We start from the raw sequence: 20,203 nt of genomic DNA on the forward strand, positions 1-20,203 counted from the left end.
GAACTAACTTGAACTTTGACCTCATTAGGTGACCTTCTCTTAGTAGTAGTGGTGAATGAACTGACCTCACAATGCATGCGCGGGATGCCAAAGTGACACGTTGAGGGGTCTCTTTATTCAAAGTTTAGATAGAAAAACACTTACACAAACCTTATCCTTTCTAACGTAAGTGTGGCAGTGTGCCATCATGTCTTGTTTCCATTTACTTTGGCATGTTTTTTTAGCTTATTTTCCATCTGCAAGCTTTTATACTCAAGTAACGCCCCTTGCAGCACACAGCACTTTCTCTTCTGTCATTTCTGACAGCCTTCTTCCTCGCCAGTGCTTGCACCCTCCAATTTTCCTTGCAGAGGGGCTATTCTTTCCCAGCATTGCTAAGCTACAAAGATACCACTTGATTCGTTATTACTTCCCTTTTTCCCTTTTTCGAATCCTTTGTTCTCTTCAGTCCAATCCCTCTACAAATGCTCATTCAAATCTCCCATGTTAGAGCATTACCCAGCCTCAGATGTTATCCCGATCTCAGATGTCACCTTTCTTCACAACTGGCAACATTTTCTCACCTTTTCTTTTTTTTTTTCATAACTTTCTGACTAGCAGCCTGCCAGCATCCCTGCTTTCTATCATCTTTTCTGTCTCTCCATCCCCCTGCTAGTTTAAGCTCAAGTGTCCAGATTATTTGTGAAGGAATTGCTGGAGGGAAGCTGTGGTGAGGTCATCTCTACATTCAACCTTTAAGGCTGCAACCTACAGCACGCTCAACTTCTACATGCAGGTCTGCACTAAAACTCCAAGCACGAAGGCAGAACTGACTCATAATAACAGTGCCAGCAGATGATTTTAAGAGTCTGTAATTGTAATCACAAGTTTTACAAAACCACTATTACAATGTAGCTGAATAAAGCACTCTGGCCTCAGTCGGTATAAATAACATTTGTGCACAGCATAGGACTCACACAGAGTAGTTACTGGGTTTCATCAACCAGGTGCAACTCAATACCTCAGAAATGTTTGACTAGCGACCAAAAAACCTCTTGGACTTAAACAAAGCGTTCAGAGATTTAGTTTGACGGTAAACACTCCTTTAACTTCTAAAATATGTTTTCTGCAAGAGCTTGCTTTTTGGTCTGCTTTTTTTTCTTCTTTAAAGCCTCATGCACACTGCCATTTACAAAATGATATATAATTGTAGCAAAGAATTCGAAATCACTTATTTCAATTATTGTTATTATTATTTTTTGCTTATAAACAGAACTGCACAGACATTTTAAGATACTTACCCGACTAAAACTCCATAAATTAGAGCAGACCCTCTAATTTGACTGGCAGTAAATGCAAATTCTGTAGTCTCCACCGATTTTAGCATAAAATAAGAATACCGTATGGATTTTTAGCTATTAGGGTCCCAAATCTGATGGCCAGACAGGCAAACAAACATGTTATGTTGTTGTCGATTTATGATCGGCGTCACTATGTGGAGAAAAAGAAAGAAATAGTGGATGATGAGTGTCCTTTCAGTCCCAGTTGCCATCAAAGTGGACGGACCTTACATAAACAGCTACCTTCATTCCATTTTTCTGTCATTTAGACTCTATTTAGACTTTATTTTGTGGTTTTATAATCTTTCCAATGTGACTTTACTGTAAAATAATTAGATCACAGTGGTGAAGCAGAACCGCTGTCTCTGTCTCTGACAGTCATTTGCGCTCAATTAAGTGTCCATTTACTGCAAGCCGAGCCGAGCCGAGTGGAAAACAGGTCGGGTTCAGCTCCACTTCCAACGTTATTTTATGCTGTTTACGAGATTCATTATCAGAAGGTAGGTCATCTCAATTTATGTGTATTATTAACATTAAAACACCCTCTGCTCCTGGAGGTCTGTCGAGTGGACAGACTGGTGAACCAAACCCCATGCTAAAAGCAGGTGTTTTATAGTAGGGCCTTATTTTTCACAGCAAAAACTGTGGCTACAACTTTACAAAGGCGCTTTTTTGATTCACATTGATCTACAGGCACAATCAGCACGTCATTTACTCAGTAACATCATTACTGACACTTGCCCACAAACACAAAATGTTCGCAGACCTTCGTGTGTGAGTTTTGAATCTCATTCCATCGTAATCCGTCCAACAGTTGTGGACCAAAGCGATGGATGGACGTTCCTCCTAAGGTCTCCAAAATATTATTGAGGACGTGACTTCAGTGTCCTCAGTGATAGACAGCATTTCCTGGCGGTTTGATGTGTGTGTGTTTACCTCAGTGGTACATGTATTTTCAAACCCAACTGACAGCCGAGGTTTACAAAAATACCCAGCTTCCATTTTCCTCCTTTGATAAACCAGACTCTACTGTGACAGCTCGCATTCTGCTCTTTGTCCCGAACAAAACTCTTCCACAATTCTTAACATTAACACAAACAATAAGTCGCTCTTCCTATGGCTCCTTTGTGACTCATCTAAATTGCTGCTATTCACCACTGGCGTTCGACTGTTCATTGGAGGGGCCTATTTAAAGGCAACAGCTCGCTCTGCATAACAGCACAACACACTGGAGCCCGTAACAGCAGCCGACACAGACATCCAGGAGAAAAGATCTCTTTGTAAAGAAGAACAAATGGAGCAACTGTGCGAAGTGGTTGCCTGTGCCATGGTGTGAGCAGATAATGACTGGAGTCGCAGAGAAAAGGAATTTAATAGTTTGAGTCACGTCCGCGGTCTGTAATGAGTACTGTCTGTCTCCCTGTCTGTCTTCTTCCTGCCTTTTTGAACAAAACAGATTTATTATTTCTGTATTTTCTTTCTCATCTGTCCTACTCTGGTCTGTTATGGCCAAGGGCTTTGGAGGTGTGGCCCAAGGTCTCAAACAGTTAGCCTGCAGTTTGAGTAGCCTTTCCGTTATAATAGTTCAGTGTTCATGTTGTTTCCCATATTCATTCTCATTTCCTCATACAGCTCTAACAACAGTGGTGCCGCCATTTCAGGCAGTTATTTTCTAATTTAGGACAATTGCTATAAATTAGGTTCCTAAGATAAAAAAGGATTTTTCTCCTAAATGCAATTAGGAAACATGCTTCCTAAATGTCATCCTCAATTGAGTTAAGGATGGGATTTAAGACTTAGGAAGTTGCGCAAGTGTCCACATCCTTTCCTTAGTTACGTGATCGATAATGTCCTGTGAGCTCACATGTACTGTATTTGTCTGTTGATGCACAGTGGCAGGGTGAGACGCAGGAGTTCTGTCCCAACGCCAAAGTGGTGCTCGTCGGCTGCAAGTTGGACATGAGGACGGACCTCAACGTCATGAGAGAGCTCGCCAAACACAGACTCATTCCTGTCACCCACGAACAGGTGAGGAGCGAAGGGAAAACACTTACTGTATCCTCTGATTATGTTTACAGTATGTCCTTTTCCATGAAAGCGCAGCCTGCATCTGTGAGCAACAACTGTACCAAACCTATAATGAAATTAATTAATTAGTCTAACACAGCAACTGTACTTAATTTATTCACATTATTATTTTGGAGCATGCACAACATACTTTTTTTATGTGCGGTCCTCCCTCATTTTCCACCGCAGTGTTTTTCATTTGCCCACAGTTACACTGATTTACTCACACATTAAATAGTATCATCCCATACAAACAGCACCCATTACTTTGTTCCCTCGTGCACACAAACAAAACTTGTGAGAATGATTTCGGTGGGTGACATTTGCTTCAGATCATAACTTGCGCAAATATAGAAACACAAGGAGTATAAAGGAGCTGGGACTGAACAGAGACGGAGACAAACAGCAGGATGTGCGATAATACAATTGTTTTTCTTTGTGTCTTGGAGCGATGAACAGTGGCATGCATGAATTTTAATAGCCTATTTTCATGTAAATTTGAATTCCCACTTCTTGGCAGCCTTTTGTCAACACATTAATATTTTCTCATACCTCCGACAAAGCAAAGGTAACCACCCTCATTTCCCTGTCAGTAATGGCATCAAAATTGGTCCATCAAAATCTAAGATTAGTTTCTCTGCATTGGGTGATTTATTTCAGAATTAACTGAAACCTTTGATCACAACAGAAGTTTCACTGGAACCGAACCAGCAGCAGTTTTCAACTTTGAAACTCTGTCTCTCATTCCTGTCTGATTCAATTACCTGTTTTTGCCAAAATGTGAACAGTCAACAGCGGAAAACACTGTGGTTGCGTCTGAGGATGAACTAAGTGTCTGTTGGCTTTTTATCGTGTTGCATAAGAGAGCCCAAATAAGATTCAGTACTGCTGTGGTCAAACAATTTATATCTGTGTATTCAAACTAGATCAATGTAACAGAAAAAGGGAAAACGGAGCAAAGGTTGAAAATGGATGGAATTAAACGTGTAGCCGTTGATCTTTCCTTAATGGCCCGCTACAAACCAGGACCTTGACATTTCAGCCACTTGACCAATTGATGTCTTCCCAGGGGGCCAAGTGCATTCGCCAGAATGAACCGCACATGAGCTGTGTGACTACAGCTGTAATCGGCTTACGGGCATCAAAAAAAAAAAAAAGAGACTTGAAGTGTTGGAACGTTTCCATTAATGCAAAAATAATGCAGCTTCCCTGCTAGCACAGCTGAAGCCTTTAATATTTCTCATAGAGGAGGAATAATATCGCCACATCCTGCTGCTAGATACTCCTTTCAATATGGAATATATCTAACGCTGATGGCTGAACACCTACGCTGTCACACAGTGGAGACGTTTCGATGCCAAAAGACGCTGATGAAGTCGATTGATGACACACCGCATAAAGAGAGAATGAAATAAAGTGACAGACTCAAGAGGCAGTCAGAAGGACTGATTAAAGAGTGAGAGTTGTAGGAGAAAGCGTAAGCACAATGAAAGCACCATATACCTTTAAGTTCAACCAGTCCAGATTTAAGATGCTGCCGACCACTACTGGGAATAAGCGAGCTTTTACGCTCGAGTTTTACAGTCGCACAGATAGGCGTTGAATATTTCATAGCTCTGTGGAGGATCTAAGCTTTTCTGCTTGCCCCAGCTAGCTATTATGCCTCTGATGGCTTTGGCTTTTATTAAGTGGGGAGTCCTCGCTGTACATGACCAACACCAATGGTCTGATATCCACAAAAGGACATAATAGGGATAATAAACCAGCCTGTAACAAATGGTGATAATAATAGTGTTGCAAAGTCCACTGTCCACTCAGGACTGGATGGAAGAAGAAAGTGTTGTGTAAATGCTTAACTTTGGCTCTGTTGAATTACACGAGGGCGTCCAGCAGCATCCCAAATGGTTCAACATGACATTTAAGAATTGAAAAACCAACATTTCCACCACACGACCTGCTCTCTCTCTCTCTCACACCACACACACATGCACACAATTTGTTTGCCCCAGCTCTGAGTACAAGCTCTCAGCGGCTCTCTAGGTGAGTCACCTGCTTTCCGACTACAAACTGAAGCACACAGCTCGATAAATGTTTGAATTTTTAAGCAGCACTAATGTTTTTTATAGTAACGACTGACAACTAAAAAAAAAAGGTGGTCAAACACAGAAGAAACGGTAGAAAAGCAGAATGTTGTTTCATGAGTTTGTCATTATAATCTATAGATATTAGTTTTAAAGTATTCAAAGTACTTTTACCTAAATTATCCTCCAATTAAACTGCAGGTTTTTAACACCTCATGTTCCTCTGAACATAAACTCTCAGCCTGCCGTGTGTTTAGCTCCATTAGCTGTTAGCTCCTTTCGCTATTAGCTCTGTTAGCCAAACACAACGCAGGACTCTGCTGTGGAGAAGAGGATACACTACTGTATATATACATTAATACATGGTCAGAAAAATTTTATAGCTAACAGGCTAACGTCAGTATTAGCTTCGTCAGCAGTCTCTCAACAATGTTAGCTTCTCCAACAGGCTAACATCAGCGTCAGCTACTTCAACAGGCTAACATCTATAGAATGTTAGCTTCCCCAACAGGCTAGCATCAATGATAGCTCCTCCACAGGCTAATTAACTAACTAAAAGAGCCAGCAGGAGTGGGTGGAGACCAAAAACAGAGCTGTAAAGGAGAATAAATATCACACTTACATACACCATGTAGCCTAAAACACAAAACGATCTTCTGAAAGGATAATAAACAAAGCTAACCAACTAAAAAACATTGCTCCATACTACCCGTATAAGGTCATAACCTTTCAGTGTAATGTTTACAACTTTATCTGCTGCTTCTAAAAAAATATCATATTCTCATATTCTGTATTTTCCTGTGTTTTCAGGGCAGTGCCTTGGCGAGGCAGATCGGTGCCGTGGCCTACGCAGAGTGCACCTCAAAGTATTCAGAGAACAGCGTCCGTGACGTTTTCCACGTCACCACCCTGTCATCCGTGTCCCGCATCCACAGGCCTCAGCTGAAACGTGCTGGCTCACGTCGCGGCCTCAAGCGGGTCTCCCAGCAGCCGCCCCGGACTGAGATTCATGAGCACCCACCTGCCATTAGAAAGGACCGGGCCAAAAGCTGCGTGCTCATGTAGGACCAGAGTCAACCAGCAACCTGACCTGCTTGTGCCGATGGACGTGAAAACCATCCTGCACATGAACTTAATTTATTGGTGAATTCTTGTCAGATCTTTGCACTGCATAAAGGACATTATGATGCAACCAAGAACGAATGCTATCCTGTGGAGTTTATTTGAGGAATTGTTTGTCCATCTTTAGCAAAACTCTCCTTGTTCTTCTTTCTCTGTGGCCGTGTTCTCATCAGGGGAGGTCATTGTTGTGGCAAAAGCAATTTTTCTTTAACGCTTTTACTTGAACAAGTGGACCAAAATGGTCTTGGACCCAAACAGGCTGGTTAGCAAAAGAAACACAAGGACAGAAAAAAGTGAGTATGGAGATTAAAGGAAAAAAAAACAGTAATTGGAAAACATCACCTTTGAAGAACCTGCAGTTACAGAGCTGGTCATGACTTCTATTATGTTGTTTCCTGTTTTGAAATGCTATTCTCTCTGTAAGTGTTTAAGTAAATGAAGCACAATACGATGCACGCAAACTGAGTCTTTCATAAATGCCAGGCAATGAACTCCGATCCACTTCATGTGACAAGCAGAAAAGAAAATCTGGCGTGACAAACAAAACTCGTGGGCTGAGATGACACTAATTTTCTTAAACCACAAGTGCTTTTAATATTGAAATCTGAATAATCACTCACCACATAATACTGAAGTGTTGTGAAATTAATATTGTTCTAATAATCCACAGTGGGGAGGGAGAGTCACAGAGGGAGCAGAGAGAGTGACTGTTACATTATGTTGTACATGTGATAATGAAATAAAAAAAACTTGATCTGCTGAGCGTCGAAACATCTTTAATATGTTACTTATTTATCTGTCTGTGGCTGTGAATTATTATGCTCAGAAAAGTTAAATGTATTAATGGAAAATGTTTGGTTTGTTAAGTTTTTGTCTTGACCAGAGATGCTCTCACTGCATCTCAGTTCATTGGAGCAGAGAGTACATTTCCAGGTCTGAATATTTTTTTTCTCAAGAAGACAAGAACATTTCTCTCTGAATAAGCTTCTTCTGCTTTCACTTAAAAAAAAGTTTTTCAATCTAAATCAAAAGCACAGAAGCAGTAACAACAAATAACTTTGCTGCAAATTTAAATACACAACGCCATGAATCTGCATTATACAGAAGGCAGCCCATCTGCAGCAACTTGAAATAAAATGATAAATTATCATAGATGAATTAAATATCAATTACCACACGTCATGGTTAACAGCAACACACTCGCTTAAAACTTAAATATGAATAGTAAATACTCATTACCAAGAGAGCAACAATGCTAGCTGCTCTGCAAGGTTGTAGCCTACTTGAGCTAAATGCAATTGTCAAACAGAGCTGACTACAACATAGATTCACACGGCAGCCATTTTCTTCTGACGTCGCACTTGGGGTGGGAAGTTATGTAAACGAAGGTATGCTGAAGATTTGTATATAATATGTTATAACTTCACTGCTTCTCAATTGATCTGGAACCGAAAAGACGGTAGATACTAAGAAACAGAGGATATCGGGCCATATTTCGAGGAAAAACAACATATTTGATAATATCCCATTAGCCGACGTTAGCATTCAGCCACTTCCTAGCTAACGTTACAGTTTGATTACATCATGTGTTTTATTCCAAGGAGTGCGCTGAGATTTACATAAATTAATTTTTCGCTTTTGCTGTCATAATGTGTAACACTATCTACTGTCCACTAACTTACAGAAATGTTAGCTGGGAAGTAGTTGAATGCTAACGGAGGCTAAAACGTTATCAAAGATGTTGTTTTTATGGGAAAATATGGCCCGATATCCCGCTGGATTATCTCTATCCTATATCTTTTCAGTTGCTAATCATTAAGGAAGTAGCAAAATTATAAACATTTGTTTATATTCCCCATGTTTATTGGATTTGCAACCGGGAAACAAGCAGTATGACATTTGCACTTCCCTCCCTGAGGGTAATGGCCGCCATGTCAGTATGGTCAAAAGCTTCCTGAGATGTAAGTTTACAGGTCATCTAATGTCTCAGTGGCAACTCAGCGTGTTTACACTTTGATTGCGACAGTGATTTTTTTTTTACTTTACGGTGGAAATAAATACATGGTCATACACCTTCTCAGTTACTGTGGACATTAGAGTAGCAAATTGTAAGATACGGCCAGAATTTCAGTTTTAAAAAATGTAAAAAATTAACATTATTGACAAAATGTGAAGAAACAACAGTGTGGACATATAGTCAAAGACGTCTATGTACTGTGTTGCAGACCTACGGAAGTTAGCAGACAACCAGCTAGCTCTTTGCCATATTTTATAAGTGGCACCTTTAAGGTTACAATTTCTGATTAAACTGCCTCTGAAGCCACTGTGGGAATAAGCAAATACAACACAGAAGAAGACCTGCTTAAATAGCTGGAAATCTCTTCTTTGCTTGAGCAAGGGCAGTATTCAAAGACAGTTTAAAGGGCTCAGCAAATTTATGATGGCACCGTCTGACACCTACTGCAGGACCTAATGATATATCAAAACATCATTTAACATTAGGCTCCTGTAGGAATGCTAATCCAACTTTTGGCACATTTCACTATTGATAAATGTCTTTCCACCTGCAACTGTTGGCTACTTAATGACTGCAGCAGTCTAGCTGCACATGCAGGATATGAGACTGCTTTACTTTACCTTTATTGATAACCAGTCAAAATAATCTATTTAAAACGTGCACAATTTCAAGCTGTACTTTCTCTCTGAGGTCTTCTATCTCTACGGGCTTCTAATACAATGCAACATTATAGCTGGCAGTGTTATTCCATCTGTATGAGTTATACCTCCTGACCTATTCTCTTTCACCGCTCGGAGAATCATCCCAGCGATTGCTTCCGAAAGGGAGCCAGCTGTAATATATTGTATGTGACTGGAACATTATATATTTTTGTCATTAAACTGGCACAGTCAGAATCTGCATTATAACCATGCTATCTTATGAAAGCTTTAGTTTGCGATTGTGTCTTTGATGTTGACAAAACCAGCCAACATTTGCCACCACTGGAATCAAAATGCTAATCTTCGTGCTGCCATTACCCAAATCCTTTAAAACTTTAAGAAACATAGTAGGAAATATGAATAAATCCCCCTCATATTTAAAATGAATCCAGCCATCGTGGACTGTATTCATGAGCCTGGTCGCCTGACCTTTAGCTGTGACTCTTGTTCCATTTGTTTCCCACCACCATGGATAAGGCCCTGGAGCTACTCGCTGCCTCTGTGAGCAACGGCAAAAGTGACATTTCACAGCATCGCTGCCATGTTGCCATGCAGGGAGCGCGAGGTCGCACAACATGCCCGAGGTGAGACTGAGGCAGGACCCCAGTCAGGGGGGGAGAGGACGACCACATGGAGGAGGCAGCAACAATCCTGCATTCATACAGTATGACAACGTCTGAATAGTAATTGAATCAGAACTGCTAGTGGCGGTTAATAACAGCACGGGTAATTTTGAATATAGTGGATGAAATACTAGTTTATTATCCACACACAAAGTCATGTTCTCTATTATCATTATCAAGGAAAAAATAAGCCTGCTGGCTAGCTGCGCTGTCATAATAGGGCTGACAATAATTAGACTTGAATTTCCATCTTACTACTCTGATACTCTATACTTCAGTTTTGCATACCAGCTGCAGCTCTGTGACGGATCAGTAAAGTCGAGTCAGAGGAGAACTTTCAGGCAGGTGCGACCTCAGCCTCAGGCGCCGGGTCAGCCTCGGCTTTGGTTGAAGGAATGTTTGATGATGCTACAGAGAATGTGAAAGATGTCGCTTCGCAGGCTCTTTGGCCTCCGGCTGAAGTGAGCTAACAGATTTGGCAAACACTCATCGCTTCCGTCCTTGCAGCCTCACCTGGCTAAATGGCATTCCACTCAGCAGCTAAGTAATAGCACTGCGGAGCGGCTGCAGAGCATAAGGTAGCTAAAGCTTTCCAGTGTATTAATGGCAACAATTTTTCAGCAGTTGTCAGATGCTTTCCATTTAGTCGAGGGGATTTGTGTGAGAAATGCAGCCGGAATAAGTGGAAAAATGAACTCCAGAAGATATGAGATGTAAGACCAGAGAGAAAAAGATCATTAGGCTCCCACATGGAGAATGTTCTTATTTTTCTTTCTATTTTTTCCGTCGTCAACGAACATAAATGACCTCCAGCTTTACAATTTTGTGCGAACAGGTAATGTGTACAGGTGTTACAACCAGCGTATAGCCATTTGTGTTCAAAGTTACTGTGGTCTGTTTAAATAAGATGGAATATGCTTGAACTTTTTTCACATTTAGCGAACGCTCTTAGCCAGAGGCACTTACGATAAGTAGAATATAATGCAGTTCCTGGCATAAAAGCAACCATGCATGAGTCCTTAGTGGAGTGCAGAAGCAGAATGGATTCGATACGAGAGCAAATGGAGGAGGAGGATGAATGAGAGAACAAGCTGCAACCCACAAGAAGTTGATGTGACGTACTTTAGTTCTTGAAAGGTTTTTAGTCAACAAAGTAGGATTTGTGGGACAGCAACTCCAAACACTGATGGGCCTTTACTTATATATAATATTAAATTACTTTTGATGAACCTACTGTAGGCTGTAAGCTACTGTCATGGCAGGGCAATGAGGATCGGCTGGGCCAGGACCTGGAGATATCGGACCACCATTCAATTTTGTACACTGACGATACTTCGACTCTTCTCCTCATGCTACCGTCAGGTTGACATCTTTGATTTCTAGTAAATTTTTTAAGCAACTATTAGATTGATTGCCATGAAATTCTGTACATTTGTTGATGGTTCCCAGAGGATGAACCTCTTGACCCCTTGACTTCTTGCTCCACTGTAAGGTTGACATCTCTGATTTTTAGTGAAATATCTCAACAACTACTGGAAGGGTTGCCATGGAATTTGGTACAGCAGCCGAGTCGCCATGATAAAATGTTGTGTTTATTTATCAATGACTTTCCACAAACCGTGTCATTGGGAGGGGATGGTGGTGAAGTGACATGCGAGAAGGCTGCCTATAGTCAATGACCACAGTTCGAGATTGTGTTTCTCGTTTGTAAGTGTCAAACTACTGGATATTTCTGACGAGGGACCACAGTTTCTCAACATTTGGAAGCATGACACCACTGAGTACTTTTAAAGAGACCTCAGGACAACATCCAGCCATGTTTGTGGCGACAATAAACATATTTTTGATGAGGTGTCTGGACATCTCAAGTCTTGTATATGGTGAAAGAAAATAGTGTTTTTAACGAGACCTTGGGACATCTCCAGCTGTGTTTGTGGCAACCAAAACAGGTATTTTAAGCCAAAACATGATCTGGTGCCCCCATGTTGGCCCTCTTGGATGCCTTAATGGTAGATAAAACATGATAAAGTGCCCTCTAGGGTGCCCTTTCTGTGCACTGGTGCCCCACTGCATATAGCTGGTGGCCTTTTGGAGAGTAAATATAAGCTATGACGGTAAATATTAACTAGGCAAGTAGGAAAGCATGCATAAATCAGAATGGAAGTGGGCGAAAAATGAAAGGTTTAGTTGAGTTTCATCATGTAGAGCAATACTAATGGGAGTTGTGTTGATAAATCAAAGAAATAAAAAATAAGACACTGAACAGGAAGGCAAAGGTTGTCAGAAAATAATTACACAGAGTGGATTCAAGTGGTTGATATATATCAGAGAGGAAGAAATCAGATGAGTAAAGAACAATTCTGGGTTTCAAGGTGATGTAACAGCACACTAACAAAATGGTGCCCCGTGTGTCACAAGAAGTCCTCAGTCTGCGTACATGCAGCTAATTCCACGTAATTCATGCATGAAATTTGCAGAATCATCTTTAAAATAAAGGCACTTGAATGTACCTGATTAATTTATGTTGTATTCCCCCAGGGGCAAATTCTCTTTGTGCCTGTGGCTGAGACGTAGGCTACAACCTAAGATGCTTTGACAAGCAGTAACAGCGTCAGCAGGGTTTGAATCAGCGCTCTCAGGTAGAAGGACGACGCCCGCAGTTCCTGTTCCTCAGGATTCAGAGCCCTGCTGCTTTTCAATCTAACAATCTAATCACTGGGCTTTTACCTGGAATGTGGAATGAAGCAACAATGAAACTCTTACAACAACTTTCAGCTTCAGCTCCAGTCTACGACCTGCATTATAAGTCCCTTGTGAGGTGAGCCAGCCACTTGTAAAGTAAAGTGAAGTCACGCTCGGTCGTGTGAAAAGATCATATGTACTTATGTTAATTCTGACATGTAAAATTTATTAGAATTTTTCCACAAAGTTTGTCTGAGCGAGACAGGAATCTATCTAGATGTATTGCTTTCCCTGCGTTATTATTACATGCACCATTATCTCGACGCAAACACACTTTACAGGGGGTCCATTTCTCATTTTAATTCCACCATAAAGTAGCACTGATCAGTGACCACCAAGGCTCAACCCTTCTGCATCTTTAATGCCCTTCCTGCTTGCACAGTGTCAGTGGCCATAAAACTACACCCTAATGCTCCGAGGGCGGAAGACGGCTGACAGCGCCGCTCTATTATCAGTTTAGTTTTGCTCAAATCCTCGCTTTTAACATCACGAGGAAAGGGAATTAGGTGAAATAAGGCCGACAACAAGCGCCGACCGCCAAACACAAGCAACATAATAGCAATGTCAGGATAATGGCTGCCGTGTCAGTGGAGAGAGCGAGTCATTAAAAATGCAGGACCCATTTAAACAGTATGTAAAATTGAGCAGATTAAAAATATATGTGCCCCGTGTCCACGAGGGCTAAGGCTTCTGCTTCTGTTCTCTCTGCGCAACAATGAAGGCGGCAAATTTGTGGAGTCAAGACGAGGGAGAGCACACACACACCGAAACAAGATGCAGCTGCACATAGGAGCATACATACTGCACACACACACACAAATAAAAAAAGGGTGATGTTTCTGAAATTGGATTTTTACTACAGCGGAACTCTTGCAAATTTAACCAGGAGTAAACAAAGCTTGTAGTTGAAGGCTTGACTGTTTGTTCCAACTATGTAAATTCGGTGCCCTTCTTTCTATAAGGGAGAAAGTTTTAAAGAGTTGTTTACAAGGGAACCAAACTGGTTAGTTTTCTCGACAGTTTCGATGCTTTAAAGTTGAAGAGACGCTTACAGACAGTGTTTGGGGTTGCAGCCAAAGGGTGCGACCAAAATACTGTTAAAATACTTTTGGAGGCTTGAGGCCAGCAACTAATGAGGATCACAGCGGCAAAGTGTGAGAGCAGTCGGGGTCATCGTGGACAAGCGCTCTCATTATTCACAGCAGCTTGACTTCAGAGAAGTGACACGGACATGTGTGTGTGATGTGCACGCAGACATCAAAAATATCTAAAACAGCTGAATTTTAGTCACAGAACACAAGCATGAGTCAATCTTTAGACACCTACTTGTCTTTTAGTTTTTCCAGATGTTTTCTGTTTATCTTCTAAGAAATACACATGATTCTGCAATAACGTTTATTTCCTTTATTGTTAAATTCTGTCTTTTGGCACATAAAGTCTGATTAAGTTAAAAATGACAACCAATAATTCCCTGACATTTTTGCTTATATGCTTGATTTTCTGACAAGAGTCCAAGATTTTTCTGTGTCCTGTCAGAAAACATGAAGAAAACCAGCCAATCTTCACATTAAAGATGCTGCAACAGGGGAATATTTGGCATTTTTTTTCTTTTAGAGTCTGCTTCCACACCAGCAGCTCAGTGAGGCTGCACTAAGGCATAGCTGTAGCTTTGAGCTAAATATTAAAGATCCCCTCCACACAAGTATTAAGGCGAACAAAATAATCTCTATTATGTGTGTGTCTGTGTGTCTGACATGGTTTTGGCAGAAAAAGGGGATTTTGAGGATTAAAATCCTTAAAATGGCACCTACGCCTTCGCCCTCATTAAAAAAAATCCAGAATATGTGAGAGTGCAAATTATTTCATTTCACAACTTGAACTGCTGACACAAGATTTCTCCTACTTTACTTCTAAGTGCATTCGCAGTGTTTGTTGGCCGGAGGATTCAAGTTTCCACATCGCACATGTGGGAGGACTGGCTTTCGAAATGGTTTGTGATGTCAGAAATCATGTGTGTAGGCCCGCCTCTCAAAATCTCAATAAGCACAGAGACAATTTGCGAAAACAGCCCTCTTCGATCAAACTCTGCACATATATCACTCTACAAAGTGAAGCTCAAACATTCAACTGAAGAAAAACACAAGGAAAACACTAGATACTAAATAGCAGTGTGTTTTTGATTTTGGGGTGAACTGTCCCTTTAACAATAAAGCCTATTATTTCAGTTTTATTGGAATGATTATGCCAAAAAGAAAGATGACAACACAACACCTGGCTCTTTCCGGTGGTTCTGCTCTCGTAGCTTCCCTCATCACAGTTTGTGACTCTTGTCGAAGATGCAGAACAACCCGATCACTTTGCTTATGCCGAATTTAGCTGCCGGGTAAATTATTGCCCTCAGGTGTTTGAAGAATGTCAGTCTGCTTGTACACGTTTGCATACACGAACACAGATGTGCAGCTGCAGCTTAACAAACAAACAAGCAAGCTGAAACATTCCAGATGGCCGGGCAGATTGTTGTGTGCTAATTTCCCCAGTGAGACGTTTGAACAGAAATATCACCCAGGACGGGATACCACGGTCCACGCTGAGGCATTAAGACTCAACAACTGCAGACATCTAACGAGTAACCGAGCCTTCTTCTCACACAAAGACCGACACACACACAGGCAGCCATAACTCAGTTACTGCTGAAGAGGCTCTAACACAGAAGAGGAAGCACAACTCATGACCAATACATTATATTTAAATTGGTTATTCCCTGCTCTGCAAATAACCTCAGTGATTACTGACAAACATTTAGTTCCACTTCTGATACTAAACTTCTGACGTTATCAAGAGGCTTAATTGTGGCACGAAAAAGTAGAGAAACACATCGTCCCTCGAGGACGAAGCTTCCCTTGCATCGTAGCTGGACGCGCAAGATCACGCAATAATCTATCTTGCAAGGTGTCAAGTTATGTGTTTATGGCACTGGACCAATCAGCGTCCTATAAGAACCTACTGGCAGTCACGGACGTGGTTAAGGTGTGATGGCAGCAAGAAGTGACTCTAAAGAGGTTAGCATAGCTGCTGCAATAGCATCAGTTCTATCAGAACTGGAGAGAGCACCAATCAGCCACAACATTAAAACCACCTGCTTAATATTGTGCAGCCAAAACAGCTCTGAACTTTCAGACATGGCAATAAGACCTCTGGGGGTGTCCTGTGGTGTCTGGCACTGGGACGTTTGTAGTGTATCCTTTGGTTCCTGTATGTTCTTGTTCTAGCAAGTCCCACAGATGCTTGATCAGATTGAGATCTGGGGAATTTGGAGGCCAGGTCAACGCTTTGAGCTCTTTGTCTTGTCCCTCGAGCTGGTCTTTGTGGTGCCAGAGAGCAAAGAAAGGCACTGAAGCCTTTTATCGATAGAAAAGATTTTCACTCCTCTTCCCACTGGCTTCGGCAAGGTTCGTTGATCCGATCGGTTGAAGCGAGCCCGTGGATGGACGCCGAACAGATTGTTCAACCAATCACCTGTATTTTTTTTTAAGTGCCTGTCCTTCTCCATGCAGTTTTTCAAGGACAACTTCTCAGATGCTTCGGTTACAAACCATTTGGTGCGTCATGCTAACACGCTAAACCAAGATGGCGCTCATGGTAAACATTATATCTAGTAAACATCAGCATGTTGGCAATATTTCTGGCATTCTATCTGATGTTGCTGAATTGGTGTTGTTCCTAGATCATCATAATTAAGTTGCTCCAGAAACATCATTTCTAATTACGAGAAAAGAACAAAGTCTGTTGTGGCTTCACGGGTTGAATGCAGGACTCCTGACATTACAAAACCATGATTTGTTAGTTGCGATGATGTTCCTGGAACAACACCACCAAGGCGATATCAGATCGTGTGCAGACTCTCAGTCGTGTCTTGTGAACAATAGTCTGACCTTTAGTGACAAAATCTCAGTGACATTTACTGACTTTTTGTCATCAGGATTTGACTCTCCACCCCTCGTGTCTTTATCAGACTAACAAAGCACTCCAGCTCAAACCATCCAGTTAATTGTACAGTAAGAGAAAGCAAACAGTGCAGCATTGTGAGCCTCTGCTCCGTGTCATGCTGTAACCCCAGCTCCCATACAGAGTAACCGAGCCGAATGCACGCTCCGCTGCAGCTCAGCACTGAAAAATCAGCTGACTGGAGGAAAGCAGCGTCCTGGCACTCCGGCGTCTGGCACCGCACATCTGGCATTCAAAAGGCCTCGGAGCAAACGTGCTGACATTAGTGTTTCGTGTGGGCTCTTTCTCTATTTTCAGCCACCTGCTTTATGATATCCGTTGTTGTCATGGCCGTGAATGACACTGGATGCAGCGCTTGTGTTTATCCTGCAACTAAAAGCCATATTGCAGAACAGTTATGAACGTGCAGAAACATTCTCTTGGTATTCTCGAGGAGAGCAAATGAATAAATGTGCAGTTAGAGAAGTCTTGAAACTAATGTGTGTTCGTGTGTCTGGAGGCACGCCATGTAAAGTACAATTTCTTCAGTAGATTTATTTAAAATGACTCTTTATACACAAACAAGACTCATAACAGTTATAAACAACACTTTGGCCTTCTATGTAGGGTTGATATAGGCTGCAGTCATTCAAGTTGACTTATGTCCTTGAGGCATAATTGTTCCAAGCTCATTCTAGTAGAAGAGTTGAGAGTGGCTGCAGGAGCAATCTGTTTTTCCGGCAATATCTCTGCCCTTCAAACACTCACTCACTCATTTCCACATTGTTTCAATCGGTTATGGTTTTGCAGATATGATTTTCCCCATAGCACTCGTTCTGGTTATTGCATAGATTATAATCACCGCTCTGCAGACCACCAACACATCCTGAGGGATACTGAGTTAGTGCTATAAGTAGAAACATACATTATTAAGGTGGTATGTTTTCTGTATGCGAACAAACATTGTCTACACGGTGTAAGAGGTCTTATTTTTCATGAATGTGAGAGAGAAGACATGAAGTCATGAATGCAAGACAAAGAAACTCAAAACTAGTTTTGAGTTTTTGGGAATATGTTTATTCACTTTCGATACCATTCACATCTGTTTAATATGAAACTTTAAGGCGGTTAGCTTAGCTGAGCACAAAGACTAGAAAAAGGGGAGAAACAGCTAGCTCAACATGATCCACCCTCATTAACATGTTTTTGTAAGGAAAATATAAATTGTTAATTGTTAATTGGTTTTAGAGGTGCTGGTAGGCAGATTGTTTTCAGTTTTGATGCTAAGCTACGCTAACCCTCTGTAGGCAAGGAAAGGCAATTTTATTTGTATAGCACAATTCAGACACAAGGCAACTCAAAGTGCTTTACATGGGGCATTACATTATATTAAAAAGACATAAAAAATTGCATTTAAAATACATTAAAAACAAGTGGGAAGACATCAAGAAACAAAACTTTAAAACAAGTTAAGAAATAGGAAAGTAAGCTAAAACAGAATAGGTTTAAAAGAGACAAGACTAAAGAATAACAGTCACAGTGCAGTTCAAAGCCTTGAAATTGCTTCAGTGAAAGGCTGTGGCAAACAGAGAGGTCTTCAGCCTTGATTTAAAAGAGGTGAGAGTTGGAGCGTTTGTTCCAGATATGTGGCGCATAATAACTGAACGCTGCTTCTCCATGCTTAGTTTTGACTCCAGGGACTGATGCTTTACTGCACAGGCGAGTGGTATTTGTCTCTTGACAAGAGGAAAGCTAAGAAGCATATTTCCTAAAATGTCGAATAAATCTTTTGTGCTCTAAAGAGCAAAGAATGCAATTTTCACTTTGCATGAATTAAAGATATACGTATCATGTACCATTTCTGAATTCAAATTTCTAAAAATGACTCGACCTTTGTTATATATTTTGTTGAGGTGTACACACAGGCAGGTAATAATGTCCAAAAACCTGATAGTTCGAACTTTTCTCACACCGTGTGAGGCTGGAACAACATTGCTACACAATATCAGAGAGCTTGAACCCCCCATATACTCGGCTCCACTGAGTCTTGCCCCTGGAAAATGATTCTCAATAAAATATAGAAGATAGTGAGGAGCTGGTGAGGCAGGAGTAAAAGCAGAGCGCAAAGGGAGAGGAGGCAGTGAAGCTTACACAAAAAAAAACCTGGGTTTACAATGGAAGGGAGTCTTAGTCTTCTCAGAAATGGTAAAATGTTTATTATCATTTCTACCAAAACTTCATAGCCTGCCATTGATTCTTTTACTAATATTTTACACTTGTGGAAAGAAGCTAAGTACATTTACTCAAGTACGCTTTTTTTTCTTCAACTACATTTATTTGATCCTTAGTCACTAGTTCCTTTTCAGATTTGGTTTTACAATTCAAAATGTAAGCAACAAGGAAGGAAAACCACAAGCTACCTCGATACTAACTACATAAAGTCGTTCAGCCACCTTTACCAAACATCAATGCGTCAATTTTTATCATCCAATAATATGCTTAAAAAATAAATTAACGACTCCTTGCTTGTAAGAGTGTTTTTATGCTGTGGTAATGCTACTTTAAGTACAGGATCTGAGAACTTCTTCCACCTCTGATAATCTAAAATAAGGAACTGTTGCATATTAATTAAAGTGGGCATGTTATGGAGTTTTTATCCTCTATCCAAATAACTCAAATTTACACTTCGTCATGAGCATGTAAGTGTGAAAATATTAACTTTTCCTTTTTGTGTTTTATCGTGTTTCATTTTTGGGTCTCACTTTCTCCACATAAATCTGGTTAATGTAGTGAGTTTCCATTAAAGGACATCAACTCATCAAATACTGACGCTTTTGGATGGAGGCCGACCCAAAGTGTCAGTATCTGATGAGACTCTAATATTAACTCTCTTACAAAGTGGACATTTACCAAAAAAAAAACCCCAACAGAAACTAACACCAGAAACAGTTGCCGCCCATAACATCTAATCTTTACCCATTAACCTACATGATACATTCACACTCATTAGTGAATTACTGGCTCAACACAATAATTTAATTAAATTTGAAATAAAAACAAGGCCAGAAGTACTTTAGTGGCAATTTGCCATGGAAATCCACCTTATTGAAAACTACAGGAGCAAACTAAAAGATGAGAAAGTGGCCTTTAAAATGAGGTCAGGTGAATAAGTTTAATAGACTACATTATCTACAGTGAAATTTAGTTTGTACATCCAAGTTCTGTTACAACATTCAGCTTATGTTGTTAGTAGGCCAGGTCTGATGAAGGACAGCCAACTATCTCATCAGTTAAAATCGGCTTTGACATGGAAAACTAACAAGGTGTTTTTAGAGTTTATTATCTTCCAGTACATTTCCAGCAGATAGTTATATTTCACACTGACTGGCCTCTGGAGGGAAATGTGTGTCATGTGGTAGTACTTTTCTACAAAGTGGTGGCCCAATTTAATTTGCATTTAAGACACTGCAAACACACCATCCACCTACTGTGAGCACATGAAAAACCAGACTGTGTAATTGGTGCCGAGTGCTGCCTAAAACGTCAA

General features: G+C 40.8%; 1 protein-coding gene across 1 annotated transcript in view; it reads left to right on the forward strand.

Moving 5' to 3' along the window:
• Positions 1–7,348, forward strand: part of LOC311250632 (rho-related GTP-binding protein RhoN-like) — a 30,929-nt gene extending 23,581 nt beyond the window's left edge. Inside the window, exons 4-5 of the mRNA XM_084342486.1 lie at positions 3,213–3,347; positions 6,278–7,348. Coding sequence (XP_084198612.1) covers positions 3,213–3,347; positions 6,278–6,532 — 390 coding nt within the window. The 3' untranslated portion in view covers positions 6,533–7,348. The remainder of the gene's footprint in view (positions 1–3,212; positions 3,348–6,277) is intronic.
• Positions 7,349–20,203: the final 12,855 nt, after the last annotated feature.

This window comes from Pagrus pagrus (genome assembly GCF_965226575.1).
Source record: "Pagrus pagrus genome assembly, chromosome: 21".
Taxonomy (NCBI): Eukaryota; Metazoa; Chordata; class Actinopteri; order Spariformes; family Sparidae; genus Pagrus; species Pagrus pagrus.